Consider the following 17,402-nt stretch of genomic DNA (forward strand, 5'->3'; position numbering starts at 1 on the left):
GTCGCTTCCCCCCTCCCCTGCATTGTCTCATTTGTGCCTCGTTGTGTTTGGTGTGCTTGTCTCCACACTGTCTCCTTTCTCTTTCCATGTGTTGCTCTCATCAAAGGAGTTCCCTCTGATTCTGAATACTTGTCACTTTAGTAAGTATAGAGAGGCTGTTTTCTCAATTTTCAGCTGCTCCCGGGGGGGAGGGATGGGGTCCTCAATCCAGCCTCCATTTCAGCATCTCGGGGCTGAGCAACCCTTTCATTTTTGGAGCTGCAAACGTGTGTAAAACATGGACTCAGTTGCATGATGCCAAGAGGGCCCACAGGGCAGTGGCAGGCCATCCGCTTTGCAAGCAGTTTCAGGATCCATCCCCAAAAGCTCCAGTTAAACAGGGTCTTGGCTAAGCATGGTTAGGAAAAGCCTCCGCCAGAATCTCTGTCTAGAGAGGGGCAGCCAAACTGCTGGCTGGGGTTCCCTTTAAATTTCTTTTAACTCATTTCAAAACAGCTGCTCTGGTTGCCAGTTTGTTCCGGGGCCCCATTTAAGCTGCTTACATTAGTGTTTAAAGCCCTAAATGTCTCAGACCCCAAATAACTGAAAGACTTCCTTCCTTCCCTACAGTCCCCCTTGGGTGCTATGATAGGCAGAGGGGGGCCTCCTGGTAGCTTGTCTGCCCTCGGAGGCTTGGTGGCCCAGGAGGAAAGGGCTATCTTTGTGGTGGCCCCCAGAGGTGTGTCTGGCACCATCATTTAACAGTTGCCCGAGAATGTTGAAGATGCACCTCTTTATTCTGGCTTCTGACACTTGAGGTGTAAGTTTTTAGGACCCACCGTTGCTTTGTGATTGTAAGTTGTTTGGAACAGTTTTTAAGATTAAGGTTTCAATGTTGTAACCCACCCTGGGACCTTAGAGTTAGCGATGGGTAAATGATAATAACAATAATATAGCAGGAATAGGGGACCTGTGGCAACCAACGTTGTAGTTTGGCCTCTATTGTTGCATCCTGATGAATGTGACGGCAGGATTCGTGATGAACAGCCTTTGAATTGCCTCTTGAGCAGCCTCTCTGAATTGCCCCCGTCTCCGTTTCTGATTCCACTCAGGGGAAGGGAAGGAGGCTTTAATAGAGTACTGCAGCCTACATTTGTACTGGGGAGATGTAATAAATTTGTACTGAACAGAACTGAATGTTGGACTTTGTTGCAGCTCTCATCATTGTTAAGACTTTTCCTAATGGGTTAATGGAGCAGGCCCACCCTGGAGCAGTATAGAAACCTCTCTATGGTTGGGGGGGGCTCCCCTACATCATATGCAGTCTGCTGATTAGCAAAAATACATTGTGTTTTGTGGCATATTGCAAAAATATTTAGCGTAACATGTAGTACGGAATATGTACAAGAAGTAGTGTAGCATAAGAGATCCAGGAACAGACCAGGAAGCCCCTTCTTCTCCACCCCCATCGTTCAGCCCGGACACCGAGGTTCAGCTCCGAGGGCCTTCTGGCGGTTCCCTCACTGTGAGAAGCCAAGTTACAGGGAACCAGGTAGTGGCGCCCGCCCTGTGGAACGCCCTCCCATCAGATGTCAAAGAAATAAACAACTATATGGCAGCCCTGTTTAGGGAAGTTTTTAATGACTGATGTATTTTTAATCTTTTGCTGGAAGCTGCCCAGAGTGGCTGGGGAAACCCAGCCAGATGGGCGGGGTAGAAATATTATTATTAGTATTAGTAGTATTATATTCAAATCTCACATGCGCTGGGAACTTTCTAGGTTCCTTTAGTGCTTGCCACCATCCCTAAGCCTGAACCCCATGCCATCTGCAATATACCTAACCCCTACCTGTGGGGTTGTTGTAAGGGTTATAGATAATGTGCGCCTATAGATTGCACTTGGAACACTTTAAAGCTCTGTTTAACACCAATATGCTATTAAACATCTGTAGGAAAGAACTAGAGGGCTTAATCTGAAGAGGCTGTATGGGCTGCACGAAGGCCAATAAGCTGAGGAAGGATCTTGGTAAGGTGGAAGCTGTGGGGGTAAGGGTTCCTGGATCTGAGAAATCCCTAGATGGCCTGTTCCGAACCAGGCAGCCTTCCCCTGAAAGGAACAGATGTGCAGCTTGGACCGCAGCTCAGTGGGCAAGCAGAAGATCCCAGGTCCAGTCCTCAAAGGCAGCTCCTGATAGGGCTGGGAGAGACTCCTGCTTGAAATCCTGGACAGCTGCTGCCAGTCAGTGCAGGCAATAGTGAGCTTGATGGGCCAGCAGTTTGACTCAGTATAAGGCACGTTCCTGTCTTCCTCTGTTCCTAGATTCCAAACTGTCGACAGAGACTCTCGTGGCCTCCGCGGCTAGGAGTCCCTATGCCCAGCCCTAGCAGGCCCTCCTACCGCCCTGTGGAGACTAGCCTACCCACGGTAGTTCATGCTTTGCTAACCTGCTGCTTGGATTACTGCTGTGCGCTCCCTTGAAAAGTGGGGCAGAATCCTGCTGCGCGTACAGTAGGGTCTGATTACACTGATCATGAAAGCATTGCAGTGTCTGCAGCAGGACCAGTTCAAGATGGTGGCACTTGGACCCAGCTGCTTGAAGAAGCGCCTCTTCTCTCTACAGCCCCGGCCAGCCCCAGGCTTTTGCAGTCTGCAGGAGAGGCTCCAAGTGTGGAACTCTCTTCCTCTTGAGACCAGCTTGTCCCTCCCCATCCCAACATTCATTCAGGCATCCGCTCAAGGGCTCTGCTCAGGCAGGCCTTTGGAGCAGGCACCATTTGGATAAGGACATGATGGTTCTTGCTGTACAAAGTATTTCAGTAGTTATTTATGTGCTCATTACATTTACAACCCACCTTTTCTTCCAAGCAGCTCAAGGTGGTGTGGGTGGTTCTCCCTCTCCCCGTTTCATACTCACAACAACCCTGTGGGGTAGGTTAGGCTGAGGGGGTAGTGATTGGCCCAGCTTCATGGCTAAGCTGGGATTCGAACCCGGTTCTCCCAGGTCAGATTCCAACACTAACCACTGCACCACTGCTGGCTCTCCAAAGGAACGACAATCATTATGCATTGTAGTTCTAACCTTTGCTAATGTTACAGTTTTATTGTTAGCCATTCTTAACAATAAAAAAGTTATTTATTTTAATACAGTAGTAAAATAATAATAATAATAATAATAATAATAATAATAATAATTGCATTTTGGTGAGGAAGCAATATTAGTTACTGGTGTTTGTTTTCTTGAATGCACCTTATTTATTCTCTCCATCCCCTCACTCCCAATCGTATTGTCACCCATCTGTTCTAGCCCTTTATTATTGTTTCACACACACCCCTGTGCCCCTTTCTGCAGAACAACCCCGTGAGGTAGATCAGGATGAGAGACAGGGACTGGCCCCAAGGTCACCCAGTGAGCCTCCTGGCTGAGCAGGTCTCTCCCATCTATTTCTTGCACTTGAACTACTTGTTTTGCATCACTCCTGGTGCAATCCAAAGACAACATCGGTTGAATCTTCAGCTCTCATTTCTTGTTTCTTTTGGAAAGGTGGGAAGAAGGCGGACGGTGGCCAGGCGCCTGCCGAAGCTGACCAGAAGGCGGACGACCCAGGCACGGTGGTGGTGAACGGCAAGGACGATGATCAAAACATAGAGGACCTGCTCAGCAAAGGAATGAGCCAGATGACCACCAACGCAGACACCGACGCCCCTAAGGACAAAACAGAGACGGTCACCAGTGGACCTGTGTCACCCGAGGGCTCCCCATCCAAGTCTCCTTCAAAGAAGAAAAAGAAATTCCGTGCCCCGTCCTTTCTGAAAAAGAGCAAAAAGAAAGAAAAGACAGAGTCTTGAGGTCCTCTCCTGGATGCTTCTCCCTGCTCTTCTTCCTCCTCCTCTTCTTCTTCCTCCTCCTTTCTCCTCTTTTTCTTCTTCCTCTTGCCTTCCGCTACTCCCTCTGCTCTTGCCACCACAGGGAAAACTTCTCCTTACAGTGGCATCTCTTTGGACGGCGAAAAAGAGAGGCTGAGGACCCCGGAATGTTTTTCCCCCATGGGATTTGCTTGGGAAGGTGAGGAAATGCTTTCTGAGGATTTGTGAGACAACCCTCCTCCCAGCCACGAATCCAAGGATATAACCAAGATAGTCTGTCCTTTTAAATGCTCCCTTTGGGACGGAGAGGTGCTTGCCACTGAATGCCAGCCACTTCACAGCGCAAACGTCCCAAGCCACGTCAGGCCCATGCGTGGAAGTTTCCCATGGACTGCTTTCTAGTGCACAGCGGGTCACTTTCAGAAATACTGGTGTGCACTGGGGAGAGTGCTGATCCCTTGCTGAAGCAGGGAACCTGCGGAACGGGAGGTTGGACTGGCTTTTTGGATGCTTGATCCAATTGCCGCTATTAATCTCTGACGGGAATTGCTCTGGACTTTAAAGCAGACAAGCTGTTTCGGCTGCCGAGAAGCCCTTGGAGAAGGGTGTGGGATTTCTTGGGCAAGGATCTGACCCAGGAGCCAGCTGAGCACCAGGGACCTCCTTTCCGTATGAACGAGTGACACTAAATGCCTTTGGGGAAGGTGGGTGTTTTAATATAAGGACTGGCTCCCCCTGTGCCAGCGGATTGCCCTGCAGGTGGAACAAGGTTGGGCAGGTGCCATTAGGCTGGCAAAGGGGAAGAGAACAGAGCTGACCCCTGGGGCACAATCCACCAAGAAGCTCTTCCTTATTGGAAGTCGCTGTGAGGTGTACAAGAGGATGGTGAGTCTCTTGCACATCTCATATTCTTTTTGATGGGGCTTGTGCAGGAGAACTTCTCAATGTACTGGGGGTACCCTGTGGATTTTCTGCTCCAGGCTTCAAAATGAGCAGGGGGCTGGTCCCCGGTTCACAATCCAGGCTAACAAATGGTGGAATGATTTCCCTTGTTCTAAGGACTGTCTACTGGTTCTGGACTGAAACCCACTTAGATTTATGGGCTGCAATATCCCCACGCACGCACACGTCTCCTCGGGGGTAGAGCATGTGCTTTGCATGCACATGATCCAGGGATCAATTTGAGGTGTCTCGGGTGAGAAAAGGACACCAGGTCACAGGACCAAAGGAGGTCTCTCACCTGATGACGCCTCTGAGATCTGTTGCCAGTTGGAGTGGCTGAAGCTTGGTGAGGTGGATCAGGGACCTGGCTTGATCTAAGGGAGCTTCTTGTCCTTAGATGGTCAGCTGTGGCCACCCAGCAGCTCCATCAGATCTAGAGAGGCCCTCTCTGTTCCAGCTGCTGGTAAAGTGCTGATGCCCTAGTGGGAAATAAATCAGATTCTCCCAAGTTCCACCTGCACTACATTAAGGAAAATATGTATTACGATAACTCCATTTCAGCCACGTAAGTGCTAGTTTGGTTGTCTGGACTATCAAGACAGCCACAAACACTGCCGATAATGTCACTTGTGTAATCACAACGGATAATACGATGGAAAGCTTACAAAAATACTATTTTCTCACTTACTGCACTATTAAGGGATTTTATCACGCTTGAGGTGTTTTCACAAGTGATTGTAAAATTTGCTGCAGCTGTAAATTGCTTTTGAGAGCCACTTGGATGGGGGTGCAGGTTCTGCACAGAAACGGCCTGCCTCTGCTCTCTCTACTGCATTCACATTTAGAAGTGATCTGAGCATCACTCGCGGTGCTTGGCTGGGACACAGATACAGATTTCCAACGGAAGTTAATTAGAGCTGTTAGTGTTTTCCTTTGTTTGGCCGGATCCGGGGGGGGGCAGTGGCTGGGGACCCACCAAAGAGGTCTGCTGCAATCTTTGTTCCTCCCAGGCAGGGTTGGGGACAGCCAGGTGTAGTCTGACTACAGTTTCCATCATTCCTGCCCATTAGCCATGCTGGTTGGGGCTGATGGGAGTTGTGGTCCAAGACATCTGGATGCTCCTGCCCTTAAATTCTTCAAGCCATGCTGAGCATTACAGGCACATCATGGCAGTTTCACCTCATCTGAAAATGAAGCTGCTGCTTCTGGTGGAGTGACCAGGACTGAGAAAATTGGGGGGCTGAGCCGTGTTTAACACTTTCCCTGCCAGTCAGTTAGTTCCCTGTTCCAATCCGAGCCTCCACTCTGGTAGTTGAACATTGTTCTTTGCTCTGCATTTTGAGACTCAGCAAGAAGAAGAAACATTTGCGGGGTGATTTAAGAAAGGTGAAAGTGTTAGGTGGATATGTGAAGCCACTTCTCTTATTGCCCCACCAGAAGTAGGTTTTTCTAAAGTTAAGAAAAGAACAGTTAGGATTAGGTTACACACAAGTGTGATCCTTCACTAGCGCTGGGGCCAAACTAAGCACGACACCATTGCACAATTAGCAAAAGTGTGAATGGTGGGGTTATTTTGTGGGTGGGGTTTTTTCTGTGGGTGTTGCTGGGGTGCTGTGGGTGGGGGGAGCAATCCAGATCAGGATTCTTGGGGGTGTTGCAGGAGACTTTAACACTTCAACCCCTGCTATTTCCCGCTCCAGAACAAATTTGTGTGTTCTAGCACTAGAGATGGGGGAAGAAATATGATTCAGTTTGCATTGAAAGGCAACACTACCAATTCACACTTCCCAAAACAATATACAAATTGAAGAACAACTATCCTCCAAATTTTGCATTGCAGTTTTCTTAGAAAGTGGTGTGTACAGTAATGCATCTACAGAGGTAAAGTTGTGCATACTGTACCTATGCATAGACTAGTAAAAATAACATACAAATATGTGTTGTGTTTAAAGAAAATATGCTTTGCTAAAATTTGTTATTAGGCAAAATGGCATACAGAAATGTGCGTGTTAGAGGAAATTCGCACTAAAATGCTAATGAATTTCCAGCAGGACTTAAAAAATACATTGCAAACTGATGTGGAAATGTGAAGAACTGGATTTAAGATTGGAATAACAGAGAGAAACTGAAATTGACAAGAGTCCCCTATGCATTACCTCTGCCACTGGCCAGTTAGGGAGACTTAAGCAATGGCCTTTTGCTCTCGTGTGAACATGTCCATGCAAAGAATCACAAGGGTAATGCAAATCTATTTGGGCACAATTCTCCTGCACAAGACACACTGAAATGGGCGAGAGCTGCTCACATGGAGTAGATCAGGTCTCTGTGTCACAATACCCAGAAAGCAACACCTTCATAAAGGAACCGTCTCCTATCTGAGCCAGAGAAGTTGCTTCTTTTATCCCATTTGTTAGAAAGTGGGGAGTGTGTGTCCACACAGGGAGCTCCGCTGGTGCATACAAGTACATTTTGAGAGTAAAATAACCAACCCCATTTCCATAGCTGTCAACTTTCCCTTTTTATGCGGAAAATTCCCTTATTCCAGCGCCGCTTCCCGCTGCTATCCCGGATTATTAGATATCCCGTAGACTGTTCCCGGGACAGGTGAGGCTGCTGATCCCTTATTTTCAAATCTGAAAGTTGATAGCTATGCATTTCTTCTTTTAAACTCACTGAAGGAGAGATTTCACTCTTCTTGTACCTCAAAAATTATACTGGTGCTTTGCATAGAGAAACTCATTTCTCTTGTAATAAGGACCAAATCCTCCCCTTTTCCTCAACAGATAAAAGGGAATGAATATTTTAGAACTCAGTCATTTTTATAAAGAATAAGTGACTGGAGATGTCCTGCTGTTTTGAAACTACTACAACAAAAGGCTTCTCTGGTTCTGGTGCTTCCACAGACCAGCTAATAACATCACACAATGTTCATTATACACAAACGTTGCTTAAATGGTAGGTTGAATGGGCGGTTTATGCAGGAGATCCCTTTGGGAAGGGTTGGGGCCATGTCTCCTTCTTCCTGGGAAGCCCTCCAATTTCTGGGCAACTCACTGGTCCTGCCTGCTGTAGCCTCGATTTCATTTGCCAGGTGTGCATGTCAAAATCATGAAAACTGAAGGTGGCGGAATTACCTGATTGGCCTGAGCTGATAAGTTTGCTATAGCCATTCAATGCAAACAAATGCAAAGTGTGGGGAGGAGCCATAGCTTAGTGGCCAAACATCTGCCTTGCAAGCAGAAGATCCCAGGTTCAATCCCTGGCATCTTCAGGACTGGGAGAAAGTTCTGCCTGAAACCCTAGAGAGCTGCTGCCAATCAATGTAGACAATATTGAGCTATATGGAATCTGTATAGGGCAGCTTCCTATGTAAGCCACAACCAATGCTCTCATATATATCACTCAATGTAATCTTGAATTTATTCATTGCTATATTTGTATCCCAGACCTTTAAACCTCACTGAGAATCTTCCTTTTCCCAGCACTGAAATGGTACCTCCAAAGACCAAGTCGCCAGCTCAGGCAGTGAGTCTGAAGAACGGCTGCTCGATTTCACCCAGGGGGTTGGAACAGATGACCTATTGGGTCCCTTCCAATTCTACAATTCTATGATTCCAGGCAGTGCAATTTTTCTAGAAAAGGAGGTGCTGGAAGCAATGGTGCCCACCTGAGAGGTGCCAGAACTGAGTTCTGGTGAGTTCCAGCTGGGGGGGAAGCCCTGATTCTAGGTGTGTAGTCAGAATCTGGCGGACTGAGGCCACGCAATGCAAACCAAGGTCCAAATTCTCTCCAGGAAAGGCAGTTGCTGTGAAACAGAGCAGATCTGGTCAGGAAAATAATATTTAGGAGCAGAAGTGGACCACCATATAAGCTCTACACTTTACAAGTTTCCACATGATGTGTGAGGAAGGGGTGGTGGCGACACTGTGTTTGCAGAATGTTGTCAGTGGAGATGTGGGCGTATCGTTGCTGAGAGGGGCTCAGGGGCTCATGAATGCTATGGAAAGATGCTTGGGGGCTCATATTTTCTCAGATTCAGTTGGGAGTCATGCCAGCTACCCTGGAAGGAAACTGCTCTTTTGATTCCAAAGGCCAAAACAACTCTGTAAAGAATCCTGTTGCTCTCTAAGGACTGCTGCTTTTGCTGCGCCAACAGCTTTCATTGCGTGACACACTCCCTTCAGTTTACAGAGGCATGGGCAGAGGAAAGAAAAGCAAGGCTTGCCAAGCACATGGGGAACCACTGCTAAGTGGGGAGGTCATGGCATTCTGCGGTTGCTGCCAGAGGAACTTTCTCTTTTGTTCCCTCTTCCCCAAGTCTTTAAAGGGGCTATAGGGAGAAAAGGGTGTTGAGTACATGGAGGTAGGCTGGTTAAACAGAGGGGCTGAGCAGAGGCAGGGCTTCAAGGAGACCACAGGAAAGCTAGAAAATAAATGCTGAAGCCTTGCAGAGGACACAGAGTGAGGCCAGAAAGGGTGGCTCATTACTCTGGCCAGGTCTCACAAGTTATTCAGCTTTCCCCAGCTGGGAATGCTCCAAATGTTTTGGACTACAGTTCCCAGTCAGAACAAGTGTGCTGGCTGGAGCTGATGGGAGTTGTGGTCTAAAATATCTGGAGGGCACCCAGTTGGAGAAGGTGGAGTGAGAGCCCCTCATAGCCAACTGGGATAGTTCAGCTGGTAGAGCATGAGACTCTTAAGCTCAGGGCTGTGGCTTCAAGCCCCACACTGGGCAAAAGATTCCTGCATTGCAGGGGGTTGGACTAGAGGACCTTCGTGATCCCTTCCAACTCTACAAATTTATGATTTTGTGAACTGGAGGCTATTGTATCTGGAAAGCAAGAACCACCTGAAAGCCCAGTTTGCCAGCACATTTGGAAGCAGGCCCAGCCCATCCATCCTACAGCATTACCTTTATTCTTGTGAAGGGAATGCCCTGGATGCATTCGGGGTTTGTCTTGGGTACATTCCTGATGAAATGTGCCCCCATTTATTTGAGCATAGCAAGCTCTGAGTAATCAAAGATTATCAAGTCCCAATTCTTATTTTTTAAAATAATATTTAGAAGAGAAGTTAGCGGAGAACAGACTCCCACTCTCACTCTGCAATTACACAATATTCACTTAGTAATTATTCATTTATAACTGTGCATCTGATCACAAGAGCACTTATTCCATGTAAGCAGCAAGGCATAAGCAAATGCTGAATTATTATGAAGCAAGCCTGTCATCATCACCATCCTTATGCAGCTGATCTGTGGGCATTCACTCCCTGAGGAGGAAAAGTGGTTTTCCTAGGGTGTAAAAGTAGCAGTTTTGTGATGGGTCGTATCTTTTCCCGCTCCCGCCCCGGGTTTACAATGGAAGATTGGGAGACAATGGATATACTATGAGGGGTGCAGCTAGGCAGCTTTTGAAAGAACGGCATTTTGGCTCCTTCTTCCACCCCACCAAAGTTACTAGGAGAGCCTATTAATTGTCTTCTTTCAGCCTAGCCATGGTTACTGATTGCAGGGGCTGGACTAAAGGACCCTTACGGGCCGCTCCAACCTTTATGATTCTATGTGGGGGTCAACTTGTAGCCTCTTCCCAGAGAGGGAGTGCACCTCCCAGGCCTTCATTCCCCTCTAGATTTCAACCAGCAATCAACAACTCCTGAACTTGGTGCAGAGGTGGAAGAGTTAAGAAGGTGAGGCCAACTCTGCTGAGCTGCAAGACTTGCGCGGGGAGGAGGGAGTCTTTGAGGTGAGCTGCTCACAGGTTACTAAGGTCAGAAGCTAGCCCTGATTTGTCCCCCGTCAGCAGCCAGTGCATCCAGTTTAGGGATGGTGTATGTAAGCTACTCTCATCTGCCCACCACACCCAGGATTCCTAGGATGCTTCGGTTCTGGGGCCAATACCACATTTCACAGCTGGAAAGTGTGACCGCAAAATATACATAGCAGAATTTGGTCCCGCGGCCATCTCAGGAGAGTTACACGTAGCGAGACTGAGTGTGTGGATATAGCACCGGTTTCGTGGAAGAGCAAGGGAAAGGAGCAAAGGCAGCAATAGGTGCCTCCCAATCGGTAAAGCCACAATTCCCACTCTGGGACTCCACAGTAACTCCTTGGGATTTTGCCCACTGCCACACACTGACATTAACAGCAGCCCCGATCACGGCTGGCCCATGTCCTTGTCGATTGGCAGGGCAGGGGTCCACCAAGCCCAGCCCCAGTGCAATCCCCGACTCCCCTCCACACACTGCAGATCTCCAAGCTGCCTCTCTCCCCACCAAAAAGGGATTGGGGCCAGGCTTGGCCCAGATTAGCCAGAAGCAGAGGTCACAATAACGCTCTGTGTTATCAGTCGGGCTGCAAAAACTTCAGTGTCTGTGTCTGACAATCGTTGCTTCAAAGTGCTATTTAATGTTGCCCTCTGTAAATAAAGCCCCCGTGTTTGGCCTTTGACTAATATTGTGAAGTCTGCCTTTGAGGTTCTGATGTAAATAATCTTTCTCTGGCAACTTAAGACTCTTCTCTTTATGTGTTATGACACAAAAGCCTCTACTTTTCTTTCTTTCTTTTCTGTACTTGCCACAACCATTGGGGCAGCTCAGACTGGCAATTTGGTTTGTTTTTCCTTTGCAATTTTATATCTTCCTTTTTGTATTGTACTTTGGTTTTTAAACCTTTGAATACTTGCTGTCTTCAAGAGAGTTTGACGAGTCAGCAGCTGACCCCTTCCCAACGGTGCCGCCTTCTGCTCATGCTGCATGTTCCTCTGTACAGATGATGGTAGATGCTCTTCTTCTTGACCTAATGGATAGTGCGGTATGAAAGCGACTGAGCTGAGTCAGGCGAGAGGCCTGGGCTGTCTTTGGGTTGCCAAGCAAGATACGACTGCTAAATATATGCATCTGAAACTCCTTAAACAGCTTTTGTCTCCTTTGATTGCTCTTAAAAAATACACAAAAAAGCAAAAAACAGCAAATGCAAATAAACTTTCACCTGAACACTGAAAGCATTTTTGGAAATCTGTTTTTACTATGAACCAGCACATGTTATTGTTGTAAACAAAAATTGCCCTTTTTCCCTTATGGGGTATCCAAGAGCCCATATAGAGTCCCTACATAGGTTCCCTATTGGTAGGAGAAAATAACAGAGGCCAAGCAGAGAATATTGAGAAGCAAAGCAGCTAGTAAGCTTGATCTTTATTGATCTGCTGTAACAGGGTGCTCCCCTCACTCACAGGAAAGAAGGAGGAACCCATAGCAATGGCACACAAGGCCTTATAAAGACTTTTGAAATTGCTACCCTGTAGATCAAGACACGGGTGGCGCTGTAGGTTAAACCACAGAGCCTAGGACTTGCTGATCAGAAGGTCGGTGGTTCGAATCCCCGCGACGGGGTGAGCTCCCATTGCTCGGTCCCTGATCCTGCCCACCTAAGCAGTTCGAAAGCACGTCAAAGTGCAAGTAGATAAATAGGTACCGCTCCAGTGGGAAGGTAAACGGCGTTTCCATGCGCTGCTCTGGTTCGCCAGAAGTGGCTTAGTCATGCTGGCCACATGACCCGGAAGCTGTACGCCAGCTCCCTCAGCCAATAAGGCAAGATGAGCGCCGCAACCCCAGAGTCGGTCACGACTGGACCTAATGGTCAGGGGTCCATTTACCTTTACCTAGATCAAGACCACCCCCAGAAACATCATACATACATCACAGAAGGGGTGTAACCTAAGACCACCCCTCAGATACATCATACCTACATCACAGAAAAGGTGGTCTAAAACAGAAATTTGAATGTTGTTTTTCTCCTGTCATTGTTTATCTCCTGTCTGGCAAGTTACTTGACTGGATTGCCTGGGGAGCCTAGCCACTCTTTTGTAATGATAAATACTTAGTTCCTGGGCCAGGTCACAGGCTCACACCCTATTCAAACATAGATATACCCTTAAGACAGGATTTGTGAGGAAAGAAGCAATGGGGAGGTTTCCCACTTTGACCTTGCAGAGAAATCATTTGCTCAAAATGAATCAAAACGGTTCCAGGTTGGTCTTCCTGTGCTGATCTATGTACATGCTTGGTTGGTACACTTATGAACATTACCATATATCTAAGACCTCAAAATTCCTATCACATTATGCACATAGATCAGAGCCACAATGCCTTACTGTTTGGGGAGCATAACTAGAAGGTGATCTCCAGACTTTGTTTTCAATTCTTCTTAAGTTGTTGCAGAATTTGAAAACTACACAGAGAGGTCCCTTCAGGGCTGCCCGGCATGACAACTGTTATGGACCCCCACAGACACATTCAAATCTGGCCTGGGACTGCATTAAGACCCCTAAGCGCTGAAAATACCATAGTGCCCCCGTATGTCATGCAAAACAGAAGCATGAAATTTTACAAACCCCCATAGATTTATTGCCACACATGACAGGAATTTATTTTTTTGCCTTATTTGAATCTACACTGCTAGGTCATCCCTGGGTTTAGGTGGGGATAAGTACTATAAAGAGAAGAGAAAAATGAGGCAAGAGTGTGAAATCTTAAGGAAGTCGAACAAAGCTCTGAGTTTCCCTGTAATAGATTGCTTTGGTGTTTGTTAAGAATTAGACATTTGATACTTAATAAACAAACAAAAGCTCATTTTTGGGTGACCCTGCTTTGCTGGTGCCCTAAGCACATTCTTCCTCTGCCAGCTGGGAAATCCAGCGCTGCTTACACCCAGTGAGCAAAGGAAGCTAACCGAGGGGGGGGGAGAGAGACCACCAAGATCCTCACACGCAAGATAGAAGCAATACAGCTTGCAAACGAACAGATAGCTCAGTCCGTAGCATGAGCCTCCCAGGGTTGTTGGGCAAAAAGATTCTCGCGCTGCAGGGGGCTGGAAGGCCACATGTTGATTTATTTATTTACTTACAATTTTTATAATCTGCCCTTTGTAGAAATATAGCAAGTGGGAAAATAAAGACGGGAGAATCAAGAAAAGATCCATAAAACATCAAGGAATCTCAATCAATACTAATTGGTTAAAATCATGTTGTCTGTTTAAACAAAGTTTTCAAAAGATTTCTGAAGGAAAGGAGGTCTGGTCCTTGACAAACCTCTAGTAGCAGGGAGTTCCACAGGGCTTGGCCTGTCACACTATAGGGTACATCCCTAGTGAAGACTAGTTAAAACTCAGGGGTGCTGGGAACCACCAGAGGTTCTCAGTGATTGAGGTGAAGCATAAGGAATCCGGCTGTCCCTGAGATAATTGGGGCCCTAGTCGTTTGGGGCTTTTCTTTGATTCTATGATTCTAAGACCCTTCTTCCCTGGGGGTTCCCTTTGGGGTTCCCCAGCTTCTCTGCATCCAGCCAGTCTATGACACCACTGCATTACATTTTTCCACCTTCGCCGCATCAAGCAGTTGGTCCCTTACCTTTCCCGCCCCGACCTGGCCACAGTGATCCATGCGACAGTCATCTCCAGGCTTGACTACTGTAATTCGCTCTACTTGACTACTGTAATTCGGGGCTGCCCTTGAAGCTGTCCCAGAAACTCCAGCGGGTGCAGAATGCTGCAGCGAGGCTCCTCACGGGGTCTCTGCCATGGGAGCATATTCACCCAGTGCTTTTCCAGCTGCACTGGCTCCCGGTGGAGTACAGGGTCAGATTTAAGGTGCTGCTTTTGACCCTTAAAGCCCTTCACGGCCTAGGACCCTCGTACCTACGGGACCGTCTCTCCCGGTATGCCCCACGGAGAGCCTCAAGGTCCATAAATAGCAACACCCTAGTGGTCCCGGGCCCTAAAGAAGTTAGATTAGCTTCAACCAGAGCCAGGGCCTTTTCAACGCTGGCTCCGGCCTGGTGGAACGCTCTGCCTCATGAGACCAGGGCCCTACAGGATCTGATTTCTTTCCGCAGGGCCTGTAAGACAGAGTTGCTCCGCCTGGCCTTTGGCTTGGAGCCAATTTGATTCCCTCCCTCTCTTTTTTCCTTCTCCTCCTGCGATGAGGCTACATTTTAATATTTTAATGTTTCAATATTTTAATGTTGTATTTTAATTTTGTTTTTAAGTTGTAATCATTCAACTTGTTTTTATTATTGCTTGTAAGCAGCCCTGAGCCCGGCCTTGGCTGGGGAGGGCGGGGTATAAATAAAAAATTATTATTATTATTACAGCTTCCATCAGCTGCAAAACTCCTACAGGTCACCAGCTGCAGGAAGATGGAATTAGAGGAAGAAAGGTGCCGCACAGCACGCGATGTTTGGAAGCTGTCAAGCAGGCAGATCTTAGGTTTTTGCATGGAAAAGAGGACAGATAGGGGGTCCCGCCTTTAGGGAGCCCTTTGAAGTGTCAAGGGTAAAAGATGGGGGGAATCCTGTTAGGTCATTTAGTTCATCCCCCTGGGCTCCCGGCAGAACAGTCTGTGGTGCTGTCTCCTGGGCTTCACGACTAAAATAATTTAGTTCCAGCCTTAATACAAAACTACAGATCTCCTTTATGCAAAGGACCAATCTTCCAGCGGGGCCTTCCTCCTCCGCACCACTGCCATGGGAGGCATTTAACAAGCCGGCAAATTATAAACAGAATAAATTCAGTTCTCCTGAGATCATAGGGGAAACAGACAGGATGGGGAATGGAGGGAGATTGCATATTGCATCAGTTGCACAAAGGTTTCAAGGGATGAGTGAGCGGCAGGTTCTGTTGGGGCTTGAACCAAATCCTAGATCATGGGTAGGTGAACTAAGGCCCAGGGGCAGGATCCGGCCCAATCGCCTTCTAAATCCGACCCACGGATGGTCCAGCATGTTTTTACATGAGTAGAATGTATCCTTTTATTTAAAATGCATTTCTGGATTATTTGTGGGGCCTGCTTGATGTTTTTACATGAGTAGAATGTGTGCTTTTATTTAAAATGCATCTCTGGGTTATTTGTGGGGCATAGGAATTCGTTCATCCCCTCTCCCCCTAAAAAATATAATCTGGCCCCCCACAAGGTCTGAGGGACAGTGGACCGGCCCCCTGCTGAAAAGGTTTGCTGACCCCTTGATCCTAGATCAAATAGGAAATTCTGCCTTAAAAGCCTGGATGTTAGATTAGAAATATCCAGGGGCAAAAGAGAAGATCACATGTACACTTTGGAGAAGGCATGCCTTTAAAAAAGAAGAAAAGGGGAAAGTAGCAGATATTTTTCCTCCAAACAAAGGTAACTAATTTTGGGGGGGCAAGTGTGCCGAAGGTCAGGTCCAAAAGATGGGAGGCTCCAGGCAGGATTTTCTGCCATAGCAAAGTCGAAGGAGAGGCAGTGTGGTGCAGTGGCTAGAGTGTTGGACTGTGACCTGGGAGACCAGGGTTCAAATCCCCCCTCGGCCATTAAGGGTGACGTCGGGTGTGTGTGTGTCAATCAGTGCCTGCCAGAGTAACCTACCTCGGTGTTGCTGTGGGGGTTAAACGAGGAGGGAGAGAACCATCTGTGCCACCTGGGGCTCCTCGGAGAAAAAGGCGGGATAGAAATGCAATCAAATAAGTCGCCCTGGAGCATTTTCCGTGCTTCTCCTTCTGGCCTCCCTCCCAGGGCTGTTGGGAGTTGTGTTGGGAGGAAGCGCCATGGAATGAACAAGGGAGGGAAGAAAGGCTCTGGGCAGTTTCCATGCCAACCAGGGATGCCAGGGGAGCTTCTCCAGGTCGGGCTTGGTGTGGCCGGAGGGGCTGAGGCTGCGCAGGGCCTTCTCCTCCCTCTCCTTCCTCCTCCCTCCCGCATCAGCCTCTGACCACCTGCACCTGCACACCTGGGAGGGAAAACAGCACCGGGGGGGGGGCTTTTGCCTCTTCTCGCGACCCGTAGCTCAGAAGCAGCACCGCCGTGCCTTTTGGGAAATGCAGTCCTCCCTGTCATACATTTCCGTTCTCTGGGGGGAAGAATAGAGGGCAGGTACTACGACTCCCAGAAGGCAGTGGGCGAGCCGGCGCCAACCCCTCTTTCCTGTCTCCCCCCCCCGCGCCCGCTCCGAGGCCTCCCCATTGGCCGGCTCTTCCGACTCTGTATCTGGGCGAAGCCCGGGTCCTCTCAGCCAATGGGAGGCGAGAGTCGGGCGCGGGGGGCGTGGCAGGGCGGGGGGCCGTTGGCCGTTGCTTCCAGATCTCGGCTGTTGCCCCCGAGCCCGGGACCCGCCAAACAGAGCCAGAGCCTCCTCGCCGCTCCCTGGGACGAAGACCGGGCCGGTGGGGGGGAGGCGTGTATTGCGTGGCCCTGGAGGGGTCCTCTGCATGATCTTGTGTGTCTCCATAGCCTCTCACCCCGGGACCCCCGAGCCCGGGACCCGCCAAACAGAGCCAGAGCCTCCTCGCCTCCTCTCGGCCCCAGAATGAGGCGTCCCCCTCGCAGCAGGACAGACTGACGGTCCCTGCCCCCAAATGGTCCTCCTTCTCTATGGAGCTGGAAAGGGAGGCTCCGACCTCCAGGCTCCCAGAGGCAAAGTTAGGAGGTTCTGGGAGGCCTCGCACTGCAGTTCTACAAAAGAAGGCCCCCCTGCACTAGTTCGTTAGCTCGGTTGGTTAGCATAGTGCTGATAATGCCAAGGTTGCAGGTTTGATCTCCCTAACGGCCACCTGCATTTCAGGGGGTTGGACTAGAGGACCCTTAGGATC

At 48.5% G+C, this 17,402-nt stretch overlaps 1 protein-coding gene across 3 annotated transcripts in view; it reads left to right on the forward strand.

The window, feature by feature from the left end:
- ADD2 (adducin 2) overlaps positions 1–11,787 on the forward strand; it is a 72,700-nt gene extending 60,913 nt beyond the window's left edge. For 2 of the 3 annotated variants that reach the window (XM_081017376.1, XM_081017378.1), the window contains one exon: positions 3,522–11,787. In XM_081017376.1, the coding sequence (XP_080873502.1) occupies positions 3,522–3,826 (305 nt within the window). In that variant the 3' untranslated portion in view covers positions 3,827–11,787. Of the gene's footprint in view, positions 1–106; positions 141–3,521 lie in introns of all 3 variants that reach the window. The other variant, XM_081017377.1, reaches the window with a different exon arrangement.
- Positions 11,788–17,402: the final 5,615 nt, after the last annotated feature.

The sequence above is a fragment of the Podarcis pityusensis genome (genome assembly GCF_964106645.2).
Source record: "Podarcis pityusensis genome assembly, chromosome: 8".
Lineage (NCBI taxonomy): Eukaryota > Metazoa > Chordata > Lepidosauria > Squamata > Lacertidae > Podarcis > Podarcis pityusensis.